The sequence below is a fragment of the Nesoenas mayeri genome, assembly GCF_963082525.1.
Source record: "Nesoenas mayeri genome assembly, chromosome: 3".
Taxonomy (NCBI): Eukaryota; Metazoa; Chordata; class Aves; order Columbiformes; family Columbidae; genus Nesoenas; species Nesoenas mayeri.
In genome coordinates this window covers 6,291,839-6,311,389 of record NC_137544.1, presented here as the reverse complement: position 1 = coordinate 6,311,389, position 19,551 = coordinate 6,291,839, and the positions used below count along the sequence as shown (strand labels likewise).

The window sequence follows — 19,551 nt, the reverse complement described above, 5'->3', positions numbered from 1 at the left end:
CAGGGAGATATTATTGTGGCCTTTCCGTACTTAAAAGGGGCCTGTAAGAAAGATGGGGACAGACTTTTTAGCAGGGCCTGTTGTGACAAGACAAAGGGTGATGGTTTTAAATGAAAGGAGGGGAGATTCGGGCCAGACATGAGGAAGAAATTTTTTACGCTGAGGGTGGTGAAACACTGTCCCAGGATGGCCAGAGAGGTGGTGGATGAACCATCCCTGGAGACATCCCAGGCCAGGCTGGACGGGGCTCTGAGCAACCTGATCTGGGTGAAGATGTCCCTGCTCATGGCAGGGGTGGCACTGGATGAGCTTTGAAGTTCCCTGCCAACCCAAACTTTTCTATGATTCTATGATTTTAAACCTTTATTGTGAATCCAAAGAAGGCAAAGTAGAATGAACAACTATAGCATCTGTGGCAGGAAGTAACTTCCCCAAACACCAGCCCCTCTGTTCTTTTAAGCTGGGATTGGTATTGACTTGTTAAGTACAAATGTGCTTAATGGCAAAGTATTGATGTTTTCCAGAAAAATGCCATCACAGCCTTTCAATTTTTTGAAATTTGCCTTGTCACAAATATTACCAAATGGGTACATATTTTACTAAGAAATAATGATTTCTTAACAACAGCTGTAAAGCAGCCAAAAACTTTTGGAAGAAAAACAACTGCATTTTAAGCTAAAAGAAGCAACTAAATAACAATTTTCCCAAATAAACCAGGAACTGCAGGATTCATAGTAAGATCAGCTCCCCTGTCCCATATATATTTTTAAACATTTCTGATAATATTTCAAAAGCTACCCTTGACTTAACAAGGTGGTAAACACAGAAGCTAATTCATATTCACATTCACATTCAATATTTTCACTAATGCTTATCTGAAGCATTACACAACTTTTATTAAGTGCCCATCAATTCTGGCCACATGAGAAGAGACTGAGCTTAAGAAAGCATTTTCAAAAATGAACTATTTCTCATTCTGGGAGACAGTCAAAAATTTGATTTCCCCCTTTCTCATACTGCATGTGGGTGTGAGTGCGTTTCAGGGCTTCATATCTTCCGTCTTTGAGGTTCAATTTCTTATTTGCTGTTGTTCTGGCAAAGTAGCACTACACAAATGACTTTGACATTTCATTTCCATGGCCTGAGGTCTGTGGTCATTCTCATCTCTAGCAGAAGACCTTTGCAAATTCAGTATTATCCTTTTCTCTGTCAGGTGCACATTTTCTTGGGTCTTGAGTGGCACTTCCAAGGGCACCATCCAAACTGCTGCAATTTTCCCTCATTTTGGTCCACAACGCCAGTATGGGGCTGAAAGGACACAATGGGATGGGAGAAGCCCTGCGTGTCCCAGTGATGGGCTTGGGCTACACACCTAGGAAAGCGATAGATCCTTCATGCAGCTCATATAAATTCTCATGGGTCAGAAAGGTTTTATCATTAGAATACTTCAACATGGCAGTAACTGAAAAGCCAAGGGGCCAATAGTGACATTAAACACGGCAGCAACTTCAGCAAGTCTACACGTCCCCAAAGCACAAACTCGATCTTAGTTTTGCTTTTTGATAGAAAGAGCGAGTCAAAAGCAAGATGTGAACACCGAGCCTGGATGTCCAAAACCTTCTAGGGGAGCTGGAATGGGGTGCCTTCAGGGCCCTACTGCTTCCAGAGGAAAGCCAGGATTTGGGCTTGAGGATTTGCCTTTGAGAGGACTTTTGTTTATGGGATGTATTCATTTATTCATCTTCATCAGGGTTTCACTCTCAACCGCACCGGGATGGGTGTGAGCTCCCAGAAACTGGATTGAACAGACTCAGGGAGGTGCCATCTCCTCTGAACCATGATCTGCTCAAGTACCAGTGGTTTGTGTTTTCCTGTCTCTAGGCTGTCATGCAGCAGATGACCTAAATTATCTCTGTTTTTTCTTTTCTCCAGATGGTGAGGTCTGATAGGGGCAGGTGTGTCTGAGCAGCTGATTGCCCAGCACAGGGCAGGCACCCTCAGCCACAAGCAGAGCATCCTCTTCCCATCCTTCATCACAGGTGCTGCCGACAGAGCGGGCGCAGGGTCTGTCCCTCTGTGCCACACACACCCCTGGATGAGTAAATCCAAGAGATAATAACAAGATAATGCTGCAGTTCATCAGCACCTTATCTGTTCGTATTTTCTGTTATAAAGGAGTTGGTTAGCTGCTCTGGGCCAGAAGCCCACAACAAATAAAATGCCAGGACTAATCATAGAATCATTTTGGTTGGAAGAGACCCTCAAGGTCATTGAGTTCAACCATTTACCAAACACTGGCAGTAAACTATGTCCCTAAGAACCTCATCTACACGTCTTTTAAATCCCCCCATGGATGGTGACTCCACCACTGCCCTGGGCAGCCTGTTTCAACATCTGAAAATCCTTTCCGTGAAGAAATGTTTCCTAATATCCAATCTAAACATCCCCTGGTGCAACTTGAGGCCATTTCCTCTTGTCCTATCACTTGTTACTTGGGAGAAGAGACCAACTGCCTCCATGCTACAACCTCCTTTCAGGTAGTTGTAGACACTGATAAGGTCTCCTCTCAGCCTCTTTTTCTCCAGGCTAAACAACCCCACGTCCCACAGCTGCTCCTCATCACACTTGTGCTCCTGACCCTTCAACAGCTTCATTGCCCTTCTCTGAACTCTCTTCAGCACCTCAAGGTCTTTCTTGTTGTGAGGGGCCCAAAACTGACCCCAGGATTCAAGGTGCAGCCTCATCAGTGCTGATTACAGGGGGACAATGTGACTCTCCCCCCAAAAGTATCTTTTATAAATAAATGCAGTGCACAGAAAACAAACAAACAAACAAAAAGTCCATGTAGCCTTTTAAACGGAGCAACCAAAATGAGTTCCTAATTGGAAATGTTAGGAAAGCAGCATTTGGGGGGATCCTCTTGGTCAGGCAGAGACAGGGAGGTTTGAAACGGCACGTACAAAACCTTCCCTTGCTGGCAAGGAAAAGGGTTGCACAAGTTCTCTGTAAACATCTTTATCTGCAATCGTTAGCCATCAATCCTAAACACTCGATGAGTTCCCCCCATCATTTCACAATGGCTTTTTTTCTGATTTCTAAGAACTGTTTTCAGGGACTGCCATTCAGCATACAAGAAAAAATGTGTGAACATGATGCACAGTCAGTTCCTTTTTCTCTTGGACATTGACCCATTACAGAAATACAAAAAAATTACGTCACCATGTACCCTACTTTTCTCTAATACTTTCCATCCAATACCTATAAGCACATTACAAACATGAGTGATTTTACTATGAGTTCAAAGATCCCTGCCTGGAGGGAATTGCAGTTTCTGTGCTGAACACGAGGAAAAGATGATTGAAGGAGTGGTGTGAGGAGGGTAAGAGGCATCTTTCTTAATGCCCAGTACAATGCCTTATAAAACAACAATATTGTCTCTATCTAGTAGTTTGAATTAATCTCTTCCAGACAAATGAAACAGACTAAGGAAAGAAAACGGAGAAGGAGAAAGTATAAAAAAAGATGGAACAAAGATGCCATTTTAAATCACTGGCCCCAACTCAGCATGTAACCGTTTTCTATGGCAAAGAGCATGTCAAACAAATTCCTTGACTGGTACTTTCTACAGCTCCATGAAAGCCAAAGGCTGTGGAATTTGCAGCTTTTTAAAGTACAGGGGGAAATCCCCACCAGCGCAGGAATCGCCACTCAACACGCAGTGACCCATCAGCATAGGGACAGAAGCACAAACTGGATTTTCAGTCCCGACTTTGAGATCTATCTGCCAAACAAGAGCTGCAAAGAAAAACCCCTGGAGATTTATCATACTTTTTTTTTTGGCTTATTCTCCTGGTGTATGTATCTTAACAGAAATCAGCTGTTCTCCTTCTCACTTACACAGTGTTTGCAGAAGAGACTTTAGCATCTGGCCTGGCTATTATTAAAAGATGAGAACATTCTGCTCTGTTAGGAGAACACCACTACTGGCAATAAAAAGACAAAGATCCTTTGCATCCAGGTTTCCTGAGATCTGTCTGGATACTTTTTTTTTCCCTTCCACCATGGCCTTTCCTTCCTGTTTCCTGACATTCACTGACTGGCCTCGCACACCCTGGAGCAGGGATTAAAACTGTTCTTTCCTGGGAGAAGTTATCTCACAGCATTCGGAAGCAGCATCATCATTTTCAGCTACTAAGGGCTTCTTCTTCCCAACAGCTGTGGGGTGAGGGGCTGCCTTGGTGTTTAGACTTCGACTTTTTAATAGTGTTCTATAGTACCAGGTGGAGGAATACAAATGAAGGAGTGGACAGGAGAGGTCACTGAGCACTGGACTCCTCCTATAGATGTGCAACAAGGTCTTAAACCCTTACTGCACCTTGTGTGACCAAATGCACAGGCAAAAAAACCCAAACCCAAGCCCAAACCTAAACCGAAACCCAGAGACTGGGGAAATGTCACCAATTGCACTTTGGGAGGTTAGGGATGGATGTGAGGAGACATGTGGGAATGGGATTCTCTCCTGAAGTCCCACTTCCATCTCCACACTCAGGAGACACCACGACTTGCTTGGCACAGCACACTGGATGGGTCTGGTCCTGTGTCAAGCCTCCCTTGGACCAGAAGACCTACAGAGACCCCTTCCAACCACCATTTTGACCCTTCATTGATAACATCAACATTTACGGGTTGAAAAATGCCAGAGTTCAAAAACACAAAGCTATTAATAGACTTCAGCTGATCTCTCTGGGTGCAATCACCATCTGAAATTGGCCTTGCAGTGAGCATTAATCACTGGCAAGTTGCTGCGGCATATCAACTTTAACATGGGTTGTTTGCTTTTCTCTAAGTGTTGGGACATCCCGCAAGCTCCAGCTGCTCATCCCAAGTGAGCTGCCGGGAGGGTGCGGCCAAGGGCTTCACGGGTTGCAATGATCTCTGCTTCTCTTCCTGCCCCACCGCAAATCCCGAGTAAATATGTCGAGACAGCACAACTTGGCCTTCACTCAACATTGTTTTTTGACCAGATCAGCAGTGTGGAAACTGGGTCAATTTTTTCTAAACATGTGGTTTAGAAATGTGCCGTTTCAAAGGACGCTATCCAATGGTGTGAGGCGAAACATTAGATTCGTAGTAAAAAGAGCTAAACAACAACAACAACAACAACTGCAAAAGTTCAAAGCTCTCTATAAACACCAAGTCCATGGGACACTCTGGTAAAGAAGGAAAATAGTAAATCCCCTCTTCCATATTTAGGGAAACTGCAGCATAAAACGAGGAGTCCAAAGCTTCCTGGAGAATCAGAGATTATGCTGAAATTTCGAAGCTACAGAACAAAAACTAATTTATCTCATCTTTACAAGTTCTTACAACTGTAACTATTGAGATTTTATTTTATTCTTTCACCTGAACTGCAGTAGGGAAATTCAAGTCCACTTTTTATTTCAGTAATGGAGCTGACATTAGAAATGCAGGCTGCATCTGCCCTAAGTAATATACGCAGTTAATCTGCATGAAAGTAGCAGCACAGGCCTGATATTTTCAATTTTAAATTAAGTCGTAGGTCCCAAGATGTTTTGCTTGCACTGCATCAGATCACCAGATGCTTCTGGAAGTTGAGGCTTTGCTCTTTTTGTATGTCATGGGCTTAGTTGTTCCTGGAGTCAATGCCTTTCTGTTCCCAGAGCGGTAGAGAGCTGCCAATGTCCCCCTCCTCCAAAGACATATACGTATCACAAAGAGACCCCATTGGAACGGCTCCATAGATCCCAGAATAATATTCCACTGATAGGTACATCTACAGGGAAAAGATTATAATTACAGAAGTCAAAGACAGCCTTTCTGAATGTCTTTTATTTTTTGCTTTAATCTTGTGCTAAAGGTTTTCTTCAGGATGCTGAGTAGATAGATATGCTCAACCTGCTCCCAGTATCTTATCTACCATGGTCAACCCCATCACCTATCCACAGATTATGGGTTTCTAGTGGATTTACTCATCATTTTAAACCACCCAACAAATATTTCTGGTGAATAACGCTCTGGGCTGTTCTCTGCGAGCGTTCAGCCAAGTGGCGAGTACTTGAGCCGCAAAGCTGGTCACCCACACCGCACCATGTCCTCTCCTACACAGATATGTGGTCTAGTGTGACCCATCCAAGTGCTGTGACATGTAGAGCACTGGCCATGTGTGAGTGGTAGCCCAGGGGAAGGATTTCACCTCAAAATACCAATTCGCTTCCTCCTGACCACACAAAAGGTAACTGGACAGTACGTATCGATCGTTGGATATATAACTGAGATTATTTCCTCCTCTTCCCCAGTAAATAGGCTGATGAATTTTTTATTTGGTGCCAGCACAGGGTTTGGTGCTGAACCACGAAGTCAAACCCTGCTCCACCTCTCCCCTACCTCTCTCCAGGAGCTTGTTTTAGACACAAAAAAGGCTAATTTGGGCCTGTGGCTACCAACACGTGGCTTCTCTAAGCCCCCTCGGTGTTGCTCGCATCCACAGGAAATTAAAATTTAAAATCAAGGACAACAGGGAGAGGCAGCAGAGATGCTGCCCACCTTGTGCACGCTGTGTGGGACCAGCAAAGGCTCCAGAGAGCCAGAGTTGACATTCAACCCTCACAACCCAGAAGCAAGAGGATATTTGCCGATGCCAAAAGGTGGGGACAAGAATGGTCACCACCCCTTGTAGGAAGCACCTTTACATATTATCTCCTAGAAGGACTTTAAGTTTGATCACCCACCACTGCTCCCAATGTCTGTATCAGGCTGTCATCCACATTGACCAGCGGTGGTCGTTTTGCCTCAAGAATGGTTGGTTTCTGACTAAGGCAAGAGAATGAGAGTGACCTTCTCAAGCTGCAAAAGTGTAAATGAATGAATCAAAAGCAACATCCCCATATGGTGTACAAGGGGAAAACACATGGGAATTGCTGTACTGGATCAGGGTGACGGTTTGGCTCTTCCAACCCTTGTGCTGACCATGTCTGCCATAGATATCCCAGATAAACGTGCCAGAAACCAACAAAAGATGGAGAAATTGCTGTAAATCCTCAATGACCTCAATGACCTACCTATGTAAGAATCTAATTCTATCAAACCTCTTCATTCAGATTGGGTTTAGCTGAATATGTGTTATTGGTACAGTCACACAAGTAGTTTTTAGCTTAAACAAGCTGTAGGTTCTAGCCTGACCCACAGGGCTATGGGATAATTTGAGCTGGAGGGGACCATGGAGTTGCCTAGCCCAACCTCCTGCTCCAGCAGCCTCAGCTCACAGCTTTACTCAGTAAATGGGTAAAGCTGAAGGAGACTGTAGGACCTGTAAACCTCCAAGAACAGGGGTGTCACAACAGCCCTGGGCCCATGTTCCAACTCTCAACCATACAAAACAGTGAAAAAATGGTTACTTCCATTTATGAGCACCTGGGTTAAGTGACCATGAAAGCAAGAACATAATGAGCATCCCTCTGTGCTCTGACTAGCTGAGACGGGTTAAACTTTGTGCTGGAGGGCAGCAGAAAGTCTTAGCACTGATGTTCATAGCAGAAGTCCCGCCCCAGATGATTTATATAGCAATATACCAGAGAGCATTGAGTGGCTTGCTTGGTTCCTCAGTCTTGGATAAAGCTTCCCTAAAATCAGGACTCAGATTATGGGCTGGAATGAAAGTACCCTTGAAAACCCTCCAATATTATCTCAGTCTTCAATCACCACACAAGAAGTGTGTAGGTCCATGGTAAAGCCAACAGAGCTCACAAAATCAGTTATTAGTGACATTCAAACTTCAGAGTTAAACATTTCTTGAAATGATCAGAGCCTCACACCTCTCTGTGCTACCATTTCTGTTTTACAGACTCAAGAAATAGCTAGAAAGGATAAGAACTTACTATGAAACCAGGCACAAGCTTGCAAACAACTCCTGTCCTCTCCTCCTGCAGACAGCCTTGGGTGAACTTAACCTCACCTTCATTAGCTGCTTCCCCCCCTACCCCTAATACCATGCTGGAGGAAAAATAGCCTCCTCCCCCAGTCTCCTCCCTATCCATAGATCTTTTGCTGCTTGGAAACAATTCTCGCCTCAGGCCATGCAAATCACCAGATTATCTGTAACTGCATTCCTCAGGTCCGACCAGGAAGAGGTGGGGACAACACAACCCCCATCCTGAAAAAGTGCCATAAACCCAAATCCCTCCCACCAGTTTGGAAATCTATCCCAGCTTTTCCTATACTTCGAGTTCTGCTCACAGCGTCCCAGCACCAGAATGTCCTTGCCAATGGTAGTCCTTAGGTTTCAGAGTTAACGATCTAGCAAGATGAATGGAGTGGTGTGCACTCCTCTAAGAAACACAGGTTCTGATATTTTGCAGACTCGGCAACATTTGAGATCCCATCTAGAAGGTGTCCTTTATCACTCACAGGCCTGGAAACTTGCTTGTTATATTTACTGAAAACTTAGGCACTGCAGAAACTGATGGGACCACCACAGAAGGGCCAGTCCTACCATTACTTACTTAACCCAGCCCTGCCTGGTGTGTGGTTAAGAGAGGAGACAGCAGAAGAAAAAGAAGCATAGAAGAACATTAACAAAAAAAAAAAGCCATTTTATTGAAAATGAAATTCAAACTTCAAATTAATATTACAATCATGAGAAAATGCCAAACAATTCAATTTACAGTTGCAACATACAATACAAATAGTCCCTTTGAAGTTGAAGTAAACTGATCCACAATCATCATCTGTGGCATAAAGCAGAGTGTGTTTGTACAATATGTGCATGAAAAGCAAATCTTGGGTGACAGCATTTGAAAAAATAAAAAATTAAAGCTTGTATTTACACAAAATGCTACAAATATTTTGTTCCAGCAGAAATTCAAGACTGGTAAAGCATATTTAACAACAAAAAAAAAAATCGGAATGTCGCTCATATTACCTAAAACAAAAGTTACTGTAAAAGTATGGTTTTGGCTGATATACTTAAAAAGTACTGCATTTAGGAAAAAAAAAAAAAAAAAAAGGCAAAGAATTATCTGTAAACATGGAAGTAAACAAACATCTAAAAAAGTTCTCAGAAAATGTTAAAATGAAATGCATTCTATTTAAAAACAACAAGAAACTCAGGGGTTCAGAGAATGGGGCTTCTTTGAGCTCATGGCTGATCCAGGTTTTAATTATTGCTTTTGCTGATGGCTCGTTGGCCGCGAGCAGCCCGGCGCGGGCTGAGCTTTGCTTTGCCAAGTGTGAAAGTGCAAAATTTTCCCCGCTTGAGATGGTACCTGTGTAAACCGATAAATCTGTGCTCGGGGGAATGCTGGCAAAACAAGGAAGTTCAATGCTAAGGAAGACACAGCCGCTAGGCTTTTAAAAGAAACGATAAACGCCACGCGAATGATGCTGTGGGTTAAATAATTTGCTCTACTCATCCGTCCCGACCCGCTGACCCCGATCTGGTTACCCTTAGGAGGAGGGAGAGGAGGATTTTAATCCTCTGTTTGGCAAAAGCGACATTGTGCCTGTTGTGCTGGAAGTAAATCTTTGGTAGGATAAGCTGGAAAGTAAAAAAAAAAAGGCCATTTTTTTAATGTGTAAATCTATGACTGGTGCCAAAGATTGCCACTCACCCCAGCGAAGGGCTGTCGTACCTTTGAGAAAACTCCTTTCTATCCATGCTAAGTACCTTGCAAAATGTCAAACAATCGGATATGATGAACCACATAGCACTGGTTGGCTTTGTTTTTGTTTATTTTTGGTCTGAAAACCTGATTCAAGAGCATTTCCAAGAGAACTTGGAAGCATTGATGAGCAATTCTGCCTCTGCTTGTACAACTCCCTCGGTGACCAGCCTGACATACCGGGGGAGACTTTCCAAAGGCACCTCGAGGGTTCAGGAGCACGGGGATCTACTGAAAGTCAAGGGCTTGGTGCTCCTCTGTCCATAGGTTCTTAGAAAATCCTTTCCTTCCTATCTCAAGGAGGCAGAACCAGACATCTGCCCACCCGGCCAGGGACACCAGGGACACGGATCGGTCACACACACCTCAACGGGGAGCAGAAAACATTCCCAACGTCTGTCCCTAACGGTCCACTTGAAAAACCCACGGGGACACAAACAAGAGTCCTGTCGGTACTGAGCAAAACAAAAGTCTGGTCTGTGCTGGATTTATCCAGAAACAAAAAACCAAGTGCTTGAATTTTACAACAAAGTCTTAAAAAAAAAAAAATCTGGGTTGCTGCCTGCAGCCACTCTTAACAACATTTCAACACAAAAGCACCCTAAAAATTACTTAATATGCATACAGTAAACCTTAAAAAGCCCTTCTCAGCAATAACAAATAATGTACAAATATAGTACCTTTTATTAAATAGGAAACAGCTTGCACTGGCAGTACATCTTTTTCTCTTGCTTACTAAACAAAAAACAAAACTGAAATGTGTAACCAGACACTGGCTTTTTAAGTGCTGCTGAGACTAACAAACTTATTTTACAGTTACAAATAAATGGACAGTGGTATGCTTCAAGCTACCACAAACCAACAATAAATAGAATCAATTACAGCTTCCATCTTTGAAGGAAAACTAAGTATTAGGAAAAAAAGTGTCTTACTTATACTTTAAGCATACTTGGTATACAACCTTTAGAAGGCAAAGACTTTATTTTTTATTATTTTTTTTAAGAGCACGTCATCATGCAAATCGGAGGGATGTACAATGCTAATGTCAACTCGCCTAACAGCTTCGCTGTTAACGAGCGGCGATGGTGTTGTCCGGCTCTGTGTGGCTGTGCCCACTGTTGATTTATTGCCATACTTTGGAGGGAGCCAAAATACACCCCAGGAGGCGCCAGCAGTCGCCCAGGGAGGCAAATCCCATCAGCACATGCCAAACACCCCGTTAAGCCAGGCTTAACATCACCCTCTCGGGAATGGAGTGGGGAGAGCAGTTCAGCATCCAGCCAATGCTGCGTCTCCTCCCCGTTCGCCATAGCAGCCCTGGGCTGGGCAAAATTTACCCCAAATTTGGCAGCAGGCAGATTGATAAAGGATTTTGGGGGCAATTTGCTCTCCCTGGGAGAGCCCAGGGTGGTTTTTAAGGTGAATCTTTTACCTTCCGCATTTGCAGAGGTGGGTATCGCTGCCCTTGGGCTCATCCCTCTAACATGGCAACAGCCACACCGGCTTCCAAGTCAACACGGCATCCTTACGGCTCTCGCATTTAATGCTAACGGGCACTGGGGAGTCGCTACCAGGCAGTTTCTGTCTCAAATTTTGAACCTTTTGATTCCATCGAGTGGGCTGGAATTGCAAGGACGGGGAAAAAGGTTTCAACAGTTCTCCCCTAATCCCATTTCTGAGATCTTTAAGGATTCATTATTTGTACAATACGGGCTTTGAAACGGTTTTGATTTTAATTTTGGGAGGGAAAAGAAAAAAATACATACTGTCAAAATTCAAATAATGCTGTCGAAACAGAACATTTTAAATGTTAATATTTTCAGGTTTTGAAGTTCTGAGCAAAATCCTGGGAGAAGGATCCTACCAAAAATCCTACCATTTTTCCAGTGTCTCCACAACTACTGATTAAAAGGCAAGACTGTGTTGAAGGCAATCAGACAGCTAATAAAAATATTTTAAACACAATATTTCCTTCATAAGTTATATAAAAAGCTCTTACATCCAAAATCATTTGATGTGGATGCATTTGGGTTGGGTTTGTCATTTTTAAGTCACATTGTAAACTGGTTCACACTGGAACTGCTTTTCAGAGTTGAGTAAAGGCTTGAGGTTTACACCAGAAATGTAATAAGTAAAAACAAAACAAAAACCACTTTTAGAGACCGAAGTCAATATATCATTACATTAAGAAACGTTTAAAGGGTCCAAATGTCATTAAATAATTATAAATATTCTTTTAAAGTTATATGATGATTCACGTTAGCAAAGAACCTCAAATTTTACACATTTATAATTTAAAAAACAAAATAAAAAAGAACATAGCCGAACACAAATACTATGTATACCATTTTGGCTCTAGTAATATATATTGCCATTTTCATATTTTGCATAAGTAATAACATTTTACTTTTTGTTTTTAAAGGTTTTGGTGGTTATTTTTGGTTTTTTGTTAATCGAAGGCAAAATGAACAGATACAAAAGCAAAAAGGAAACCCCAGGGTTGTCTAGCCTAACTTGAACACTTGTTCTCTTTAATACCCCAAACCAAACCAAAAATAGTAATGAACACAGAGAAGTTCCAGCTGTTATCTGCAGCAAGGCTGGGACAGAGGGGTTTTTTTTGGGACAGGTATTTTCATTTGGATGTGTTATGGCAAAATGGAAGCAACTCAATCTTTGCTTTCCTTTTTATGTGCACCAGTACAAGCCAGTTGAATTGCACTACGGGTGTGAAGAGGGTCCCATACATTGTATGATTGCAACTGTATCTGGAGTTCATGGTTAGCGGTTTGTTAATTGAAAAATAAAAGGGAATGCAGCCTTTGCCTTGCATCACAATGTTTCTCCTGATAGCTGGGGAGTCCATTCTCTCCTCATTGGTAAAAGTATTTACCAGTTATTACAACTCTCTAGATCAAAAGAAAACAAAACAAAACCCCAAGAAATAGAATTTTAAAAAAGAGGGGGATGATTGTAAAAAGTACATTTTTAAATACAAAACAAGGTAAAATGGTTCCAAGGGGAAAAAAAAAATGTGCTTTGATCCACATAATCTGAAACATGAGTTATGTATGTTGGTAACTCTTGTGTTATTTATGGCCATTATCATCCCATCTACACAGTTGCACATATCAGTAAGATATTCAAAAAAAAAAAAAGAACAACCAGAAAAAAACAGGCACTTCGTAGTTAGTCGACTGTTTGTTTGGTTTTTTTAGGTTTGGTTTTATTTTATTTTTTGTTTGTTTGTTTGTTTGTTTGTTTGTTTGTTTGTTTGTTTGTTTTGGCTCGCAGAGGTCGGGCCCGGCTACAGAAGAAATCTCAGTACGGCCTCCAAACGGACTCATCCATTCTGCCACTAGAATTCAAGACGGTTGGGGAGCTGCTGTGGCTGCCATCCGCCTCCACCCCGTCACTCTGGGCGGGCAAGTTTGGGTTTAAGAGCGCGCTGCCGTTGGCCGCGGTGGTGCACGGAGGAAGCATCCTGGAAGGGGAACGGTCTCCCCCCGGCACCATGGGGAACTGGTACGATCCCGACGAAGTGCCATAGTAGAGATATGGAGTGCTGCTGGTCTGGAAAGGTCCACTTTGGTTTTGGGAGGAGCCGGGGTAGGGTGGTGGTAGGTAGGTGTGGTAGTGAGTGGTTGCGGACATACCCAGTGACATGCCTGAGGTGACTGGCGGTGTATAGGTAAAGGTGGCTGGATAGTGCATTCGTGGGTTGGAGAAGCGGCTCTCAGTGAGGGATGAAATGCTTGTGAACTGCCTGGGATCTGAAAATGGGCCCAGCTCTGAAGCACCTAAAAAATTATAACAAAAGACGGGGGAAAACAATTCTGTAAATACCATTCTTTTGTATCAAGTGATGATAGATTTTTTTTTTTTTTCTAAGAAAACCCACTTCTTTTGGCCCCCAAAAGAAAAGCAGATCATATCAAATAATACATTGCAAGGAACAGAGTCACACACCCGTCTTCTACAAGTGCTGGGCCAAACTCATCCCTGATCTAACTCCACTGATGCCAATGGGGAGAGCAGCATTGCCAACCTGAAGCGTTCAGAGGTCACAAGTCAGGCAGGGGAAAAAAAAAATCTCAAAAATCAAGAGATTGAAAAAGATCCCAAAAGAGAAAGGTGGATTTGGAGTTGATTTGCCTTTTGGTTTCGGAGCTTTACGGGTTATGTGTCTCAGGGTTTTTGCTTATAGTCTCTTGAGAAACTCAGGTCTGGTTGCACACAAAAACTGAGATTCCCACCTCAGCACATGCTGTCAGGAGCTGGGGCTTCGGGAAGAGCAGAAATTACCATGCAACTTGTAATAAAACTACAAGAGTTGGCAACACCGAGAGAGTTGCACCACTGACACCAGGGGAGTTACACCGTGGGTGACTGAGCCCCACTTCTTGCCTTAAATCAACTTATTTAGGGGAGGATCTGCTCAGCTACTTCTTCCTACAGTGAAAAACAGCATTTGCTGCATCCGAAGGATGGGCAAAGCCAATGGAGCTGATAGCAAAAATGCAAATTTTACTTTTCAGTGCAGTCAATGGAAAATTACAAGCCCAACACTCCTTTTGCTATCGAAAAAAAAAAGAAGTTGTTTTCATATGTAGTCTGTGCAGTCTGGTTGAAAAAAAAGACCACACAGTTTATGGCTACTGTGAACGTCTGGATGGTAACGCTGCGAATTGGAGCCTAACGCAAAACAGGGACGGGCAAACTCATTTTGCCTAATTTCTAATCCCACATCAAACACCCAAAGTTTCAGAGCAGAACCGGAAAGCAAACTTTAGTAGCTTGGTGATCTGCTTCAGAGTCTGTGGGGTGGGCAGGAGCAAAAGAAAAAGATGGTAAAAGCTCATGCTGAGAAAATGGGAAATGAAAAGGGTATGGGAAAGGGGATGGGGGTAGAAAAAGCTTAATGACCAAGTGCAGTGCGGGAGGGAGGGAAACGCATTGGCCATTTATAGAGAGAAAGCTGGAAAGAGAGGGAAAAATGAAATCAAATGGGCTCCCCCTGCACTTCCCAGCTGACCCCTTTACTGTATTACAGCCCTCTAGATCCAGGGGTTCACCCAACTCTTTGTCAATCTACCAAATCTGATTTACCTAAAAGGAAAATAAGGCATATTCTAGAAGCCAAAATGAAGTGCTAAGCACTGAAACACCCTGTGAATCCTCAATGTAAGATGCAGCAATGCTTGTGTTGCAGACGGACTTTGATCTGACCTGCTGACACTGCTGTGTAGATGGAATGTCACTCCAGCCCTTCTGCTCTCGCCCCCCTGTAGCACCCACAATGGTGGTTGCTGCCGTAAGCCACAGACTCAACAGACTCTACCACCTTGTGTGGCACATTTTGTGATTGAGATCACTGTTTCATCCTGTTCTGCCAGCTCATTTAACCCACGCCTTCAACGATATCTAAAAGCGGCAGGGGTCACAGCTTGGGTTCAGACTGGAGGACCTGGGCCACAGCCAACCAAGCGTCCAAATCACGCAGCCTGATACCCAGGGATTATCATCTGCCGTCTCAAAACGTACTGAGTACAGAACTTTAAATGGGTGGTAAAAGCCCATGTTTAACTTTACTGACAATGTGATTACTATTGTCTTTATCTGGAGCTGAATCAGTGACCTATGGGTGAATGGGTCTGTCTCCATCATCAACTCCTCCAACCACAGCTCCGTGGAATGTAATATAACTTGTACCTTTACAGCAAACACTCTACTACTTGATGCAACTCCTTTCGTTCCCAACTGCAAACAATAGCCAGAGGCGATACCACCCAGATTCAAAGCTGTAATTTTGGAACACTATCCTTTATATTGTGAACAGGTCTGATACGTATCTGGAAATATAAGGTTAGAGCATAATTTCCCCAGCTGCTCAAAATACTGAGTTTCAATCTGCTACTACTTATGCTTTATTTTTTTTTATTGTTATTGCAACTCTCTCAACATGAATAGAGCTGCTCTTCATTTACTCTGATAGAAGCTAAAAAAGATTTTTCTAATCAAAGGTAGAATTGGTACGAGTGTGAGGGTGTAGAACAATATTGGCACTTTTGTTTCTTTGCAACCAATACTTTTTTAATTCAAGTAACAAACTACCTGCACAGTTTTACACATTAAAAGGCCATCTCCCTTTCAGGGCTAGATCAAAATATTATCTGTATGGGTGCTGCCAAGAGACCATGTATGTGTCGAATGACTGGGAATGTGCACACCACACGTAGGCATTTCTAATGTGGGGCTACAGACCTCCTGACATAAAATCCACACTTGTTTGCTTTTACTGCTCCTTGTGAAGCACAATCCTATTTACCTAAAGGCCAAATAACCATAACCCTTTCTTATCTCACTCTGGCTATGTCTGTGTAGCTCCTGCACATTCACTTTTCCAAATCCCCTTTCACCCAAATGCTTTTTGCTGTCTCCATAGCTCCCTGCACTGAGCGTGAGTTGTTCCCAGCCTTCTTTATTCCCATTGTGTAAAGATACTTTTAGAATCAGGAAAAATTCTGTTCTAAAGCATCTTTCCTGAGTTTAAAAACTTTCCAAGACACCTCTAAAACTCAGCTCCTTGCCATCATCATTGCTATGCAATCTCCATGATGCATCTTCACCCTCCTCCCCCTCCTATCTCTCTGTGCTACCTCCTTGTGTAAAGGTTGATTTTGGTTCTAACTTGCACACACAATATGCATATTAATTTATACACATTTAGCACTTTGCTGGACTGGGAAGATAAACAGCTTTTCTGGGTACGGCACCCATTTTGTATATCTAGTTGCGTACAAACAGCGATGGCGATCAGCAATATAGTAACATGACAGTGCAAGTAAATAATTTATCTATTCCTCTCCCCTGCAGGATTAAAGATTTATGTTAATTTTTCCTCTGTCAGAGCAAGAAAACAATTTGCATCCATGAATTCCCACTCTCGTGATAGCTTGTACTAATCGGATGGAGCACAGATCCTCCACCCTGCATCGTGGCCGCAAAATTGCGAAACCACACTTGTGTGAAGAGAAGAGACTATTCTGTGCCGTCAGAAAGAGAAGCACGGCAAAAAGCACAGCAAGTGATCTTCTTTTCCTATAGTCTGATCAGCTCATTGTGCTTGACAATACAAATAAATAAAAGCACATTTTATTCCAAAGAAACATTTACTTCTGAAGGAGCCCAGGTTAAACTGCTTTTAAATCTTCCAAGCTGATTCCTCCCTAACGTAACCTGGCACTCAAGTTTTCTGAGAGCTATACGTTTCGAGTAGAAAAGTGGTGATGTTAATATGCCAATATATATGCTAACGTCTTAGATTCAAGAATACTGCTCCAGTGTGTTTCATATTTAGAATAAGAACAACTAAAATTCCATGTGGTTTCACTTATTTTGATGCAGAAGCCTCATTAAAAACCCTAGACTTGGGCATTTGCCAGGAGCCGACTAAAATGGCTTTGCCTTCGCGCTTAAGAAACAATTTTACCTGTGGCAGCTTTGCAGCTCTACCGTTCAGAGCTGAATGCGCAACGTGGTCATTTCTCTCTTTCAGTTTACAGATGCCAGCTGATGCCAGTTAACACTCCTTTCTCAATTAATAAGCTGTGCTTGTGGTTTGCAGAAAATAAGGCAACAAATTTCTGCCAGGTTTACAGCACTTTGGCCAATCGCTTCCAATTATTATAGATCAAAATGTATGGTGGATAGATTAACTCCTTGTGGGTGCAGAAAGCTGACATTTGCTTTAAAGGGTTATGGGATAATTTTATAACTTACAAATATTGCAATTTGCTTTGTCATTTTATGCTATAATGTCACTACAAATATATATATATCTTATATATATATATTTATATATACATATATTCCCTTGGCTTATTGTATATGTCTGATAGGGAAATTCCCAGCACATCGAGTCAATGCATAATCACTGGATGCAAGAAAACAGGGTGGTGCTGTATTCAGAAGTCACTGAATACTCTGTCTCAAGGAAATTCAGCTACACATAGTCAAATATATTTACCAGTAGCTAAATGATTCACTTGTGTTTTGGGGAACTTCAGTGTTAAGACATTAATTGCAGCAGATACTAGATTCTGTGAGGTTTTGTTCAATAGTTTGATTCAGGCTGGGACACAGCACTAATTGATCTATTAAAATTGTTTTTTTCCTTCCCTAACATCTACGTCTAAGAATTATATGTGCAGCTTGGACTACTTAACAGCTGATAATATCTCCTCGGATGAAGTATGCCACACACTTCACATGAGGAGACGATTTTCAGTCTCTTACAGCTTTGCCAAACTTGAAACATTCTGGCTGAAATTGTCCATGCTGGGCGCCTGTCTCAGGCTAAATTGTGATTCATGCATTTATTTGTTTTTAAAATTTCAGCTGAAACTCTTCTGCTGGGAAAAATATATTGTTTTACTAATCTTAAACTCTGAGGAGCCTTCCTTTGAAAAGTTGTACCAGTTCCATGCTTTGAAGTACTGACTTGAACTTGGAATAGGAGTGGCTTTTGTGTGAGAGAAGTTGCCATGAAAATCCAGCCAAATATGAACAAATCATAAGCATTCTGCCTAAAAATGGGCAGAAGAGTCTCTGCCCCTACAAAGACACTTGTCTAGAGACTGGAATGAAATCCAGGAGTCCCAAGTCCCAGCATTTTTTCTGCAAATAATGCTGAAATGGGGACATTCCCACCCATTCCTGTGCCAGTCTCAATCAAGAATCAGTCCAGCAGTAGCTCCCTTCACCAGAATGGCAGAAACTCATGAAAAAAGAACTAAATTATGGTCCATGTGGATGGTTGTATGATACTGCAAAGCAAAATCTGAGAAGGCAGGGTTACTTGGGGTTTGCTTTTTTAAGAAATCTGAGAAACTATAAACACAACTGCAGGCAAACAACAGGGTATTATTAAGGTTACCATGTGAAGAGTGAGAACGTTAGGAAATACCAGAATTAAAGTTTCTTCTCCATGTGTACTATGATACAGCGTTCAATTATGGGAGAAGATGCTACTCCTCTTACACAAACCCTCCTGCAGGCAGCACATGAGCTGACCTCCTCTGGACATGTATCAGAGTTAAAGAACAGAGAAGATTATTGTCTATATATCACCCAAATTCACTACTGGAAAAAAAATAAGAAGGGGTGAAGTGAACAAAGGAAGGGAGACAGGATTGTTTTCCTGAGCAAATGGGATTTTATATGTGTTTCTGCCACACGGCTCCTACGTGACTCAGTTGAAATCTCTCCAAATCGCATTTTTACTTCTCTCATTTTCTGAGCTCCTGATTTGCACGTGCGCTAAATCTTCACAGCTGCAGCTGAAGCCAACAGGATCATAGATCTGAACATGGAGCTAAAGATAGATAAAAGTTCATGCTGTAGGTGACACATAGAAGGTGCACTGAATTACATGAGACTTCTGAGGCAGTCTCAGGACTCTTTTTAAAGCGGGTTCGTTCTTTCTCGGGGATATTGCACTGCAACAAACTATATATGAATGCTGTGGCAGAAATATTAGAGCAAAGCCCATCGAGAAATTAAGAATTCCTTCTGCAGAACAGAATTTAATGCTCTGCAATAAGCAAGGCCTGGAGAAATAGAAAGAACAAGAAGAAAACAAAATATTGAAGAGCTGCTCATTAAGTTAGCACTGTCCATCCTGTGCACTGAATGAGGCAGGAATCCCGTGGGAAAAGTATCATGTGATCCTGTAATTAAAATCTGTAATATAATGCATAAACAGAATGAGGCTGATTTAAAGTTGCACAGGCAACGTAAGTACTGAGATTTCCCAATTTCTGAGCACTTGGTTTTGCAATCCTAAGGATTTTTTGCAACGTGCTGGGATGGG

General features: G+C 42.3%; 1 protein-coding gene across 2 annotated transcripts in view; it reads right to left on the bottom strand.

The window, feature by feature from the left end:
* The window catches only part of RUNX2 (RUNX family transcription factor 2), a gene marked incomplete at both ends in the record, with an annotated part of 230,210 nt that overhangs the window by 59,795 nt on the left and 150,864 nt on the right, over window positions 1–19,551 (bottom strand). Inside the window, one exon of one of the 2 annotated variants that reach the window (XM_080341028.1) lies at window positions 12,582–13,477. The exons of the other annotated variant lie outside the window; for it this stretch is intronic. Within the exon in view, the coding sequence (XP_080197154.1) occupies window positions 12,999–13,477 (479 nt within the window). Of the gene's footprint in view, window positions 1–12,581; window positions 13,478–19,551 lie in introns of those variants that run through there. 2 annotated transcript variants of the gene reach the window in all.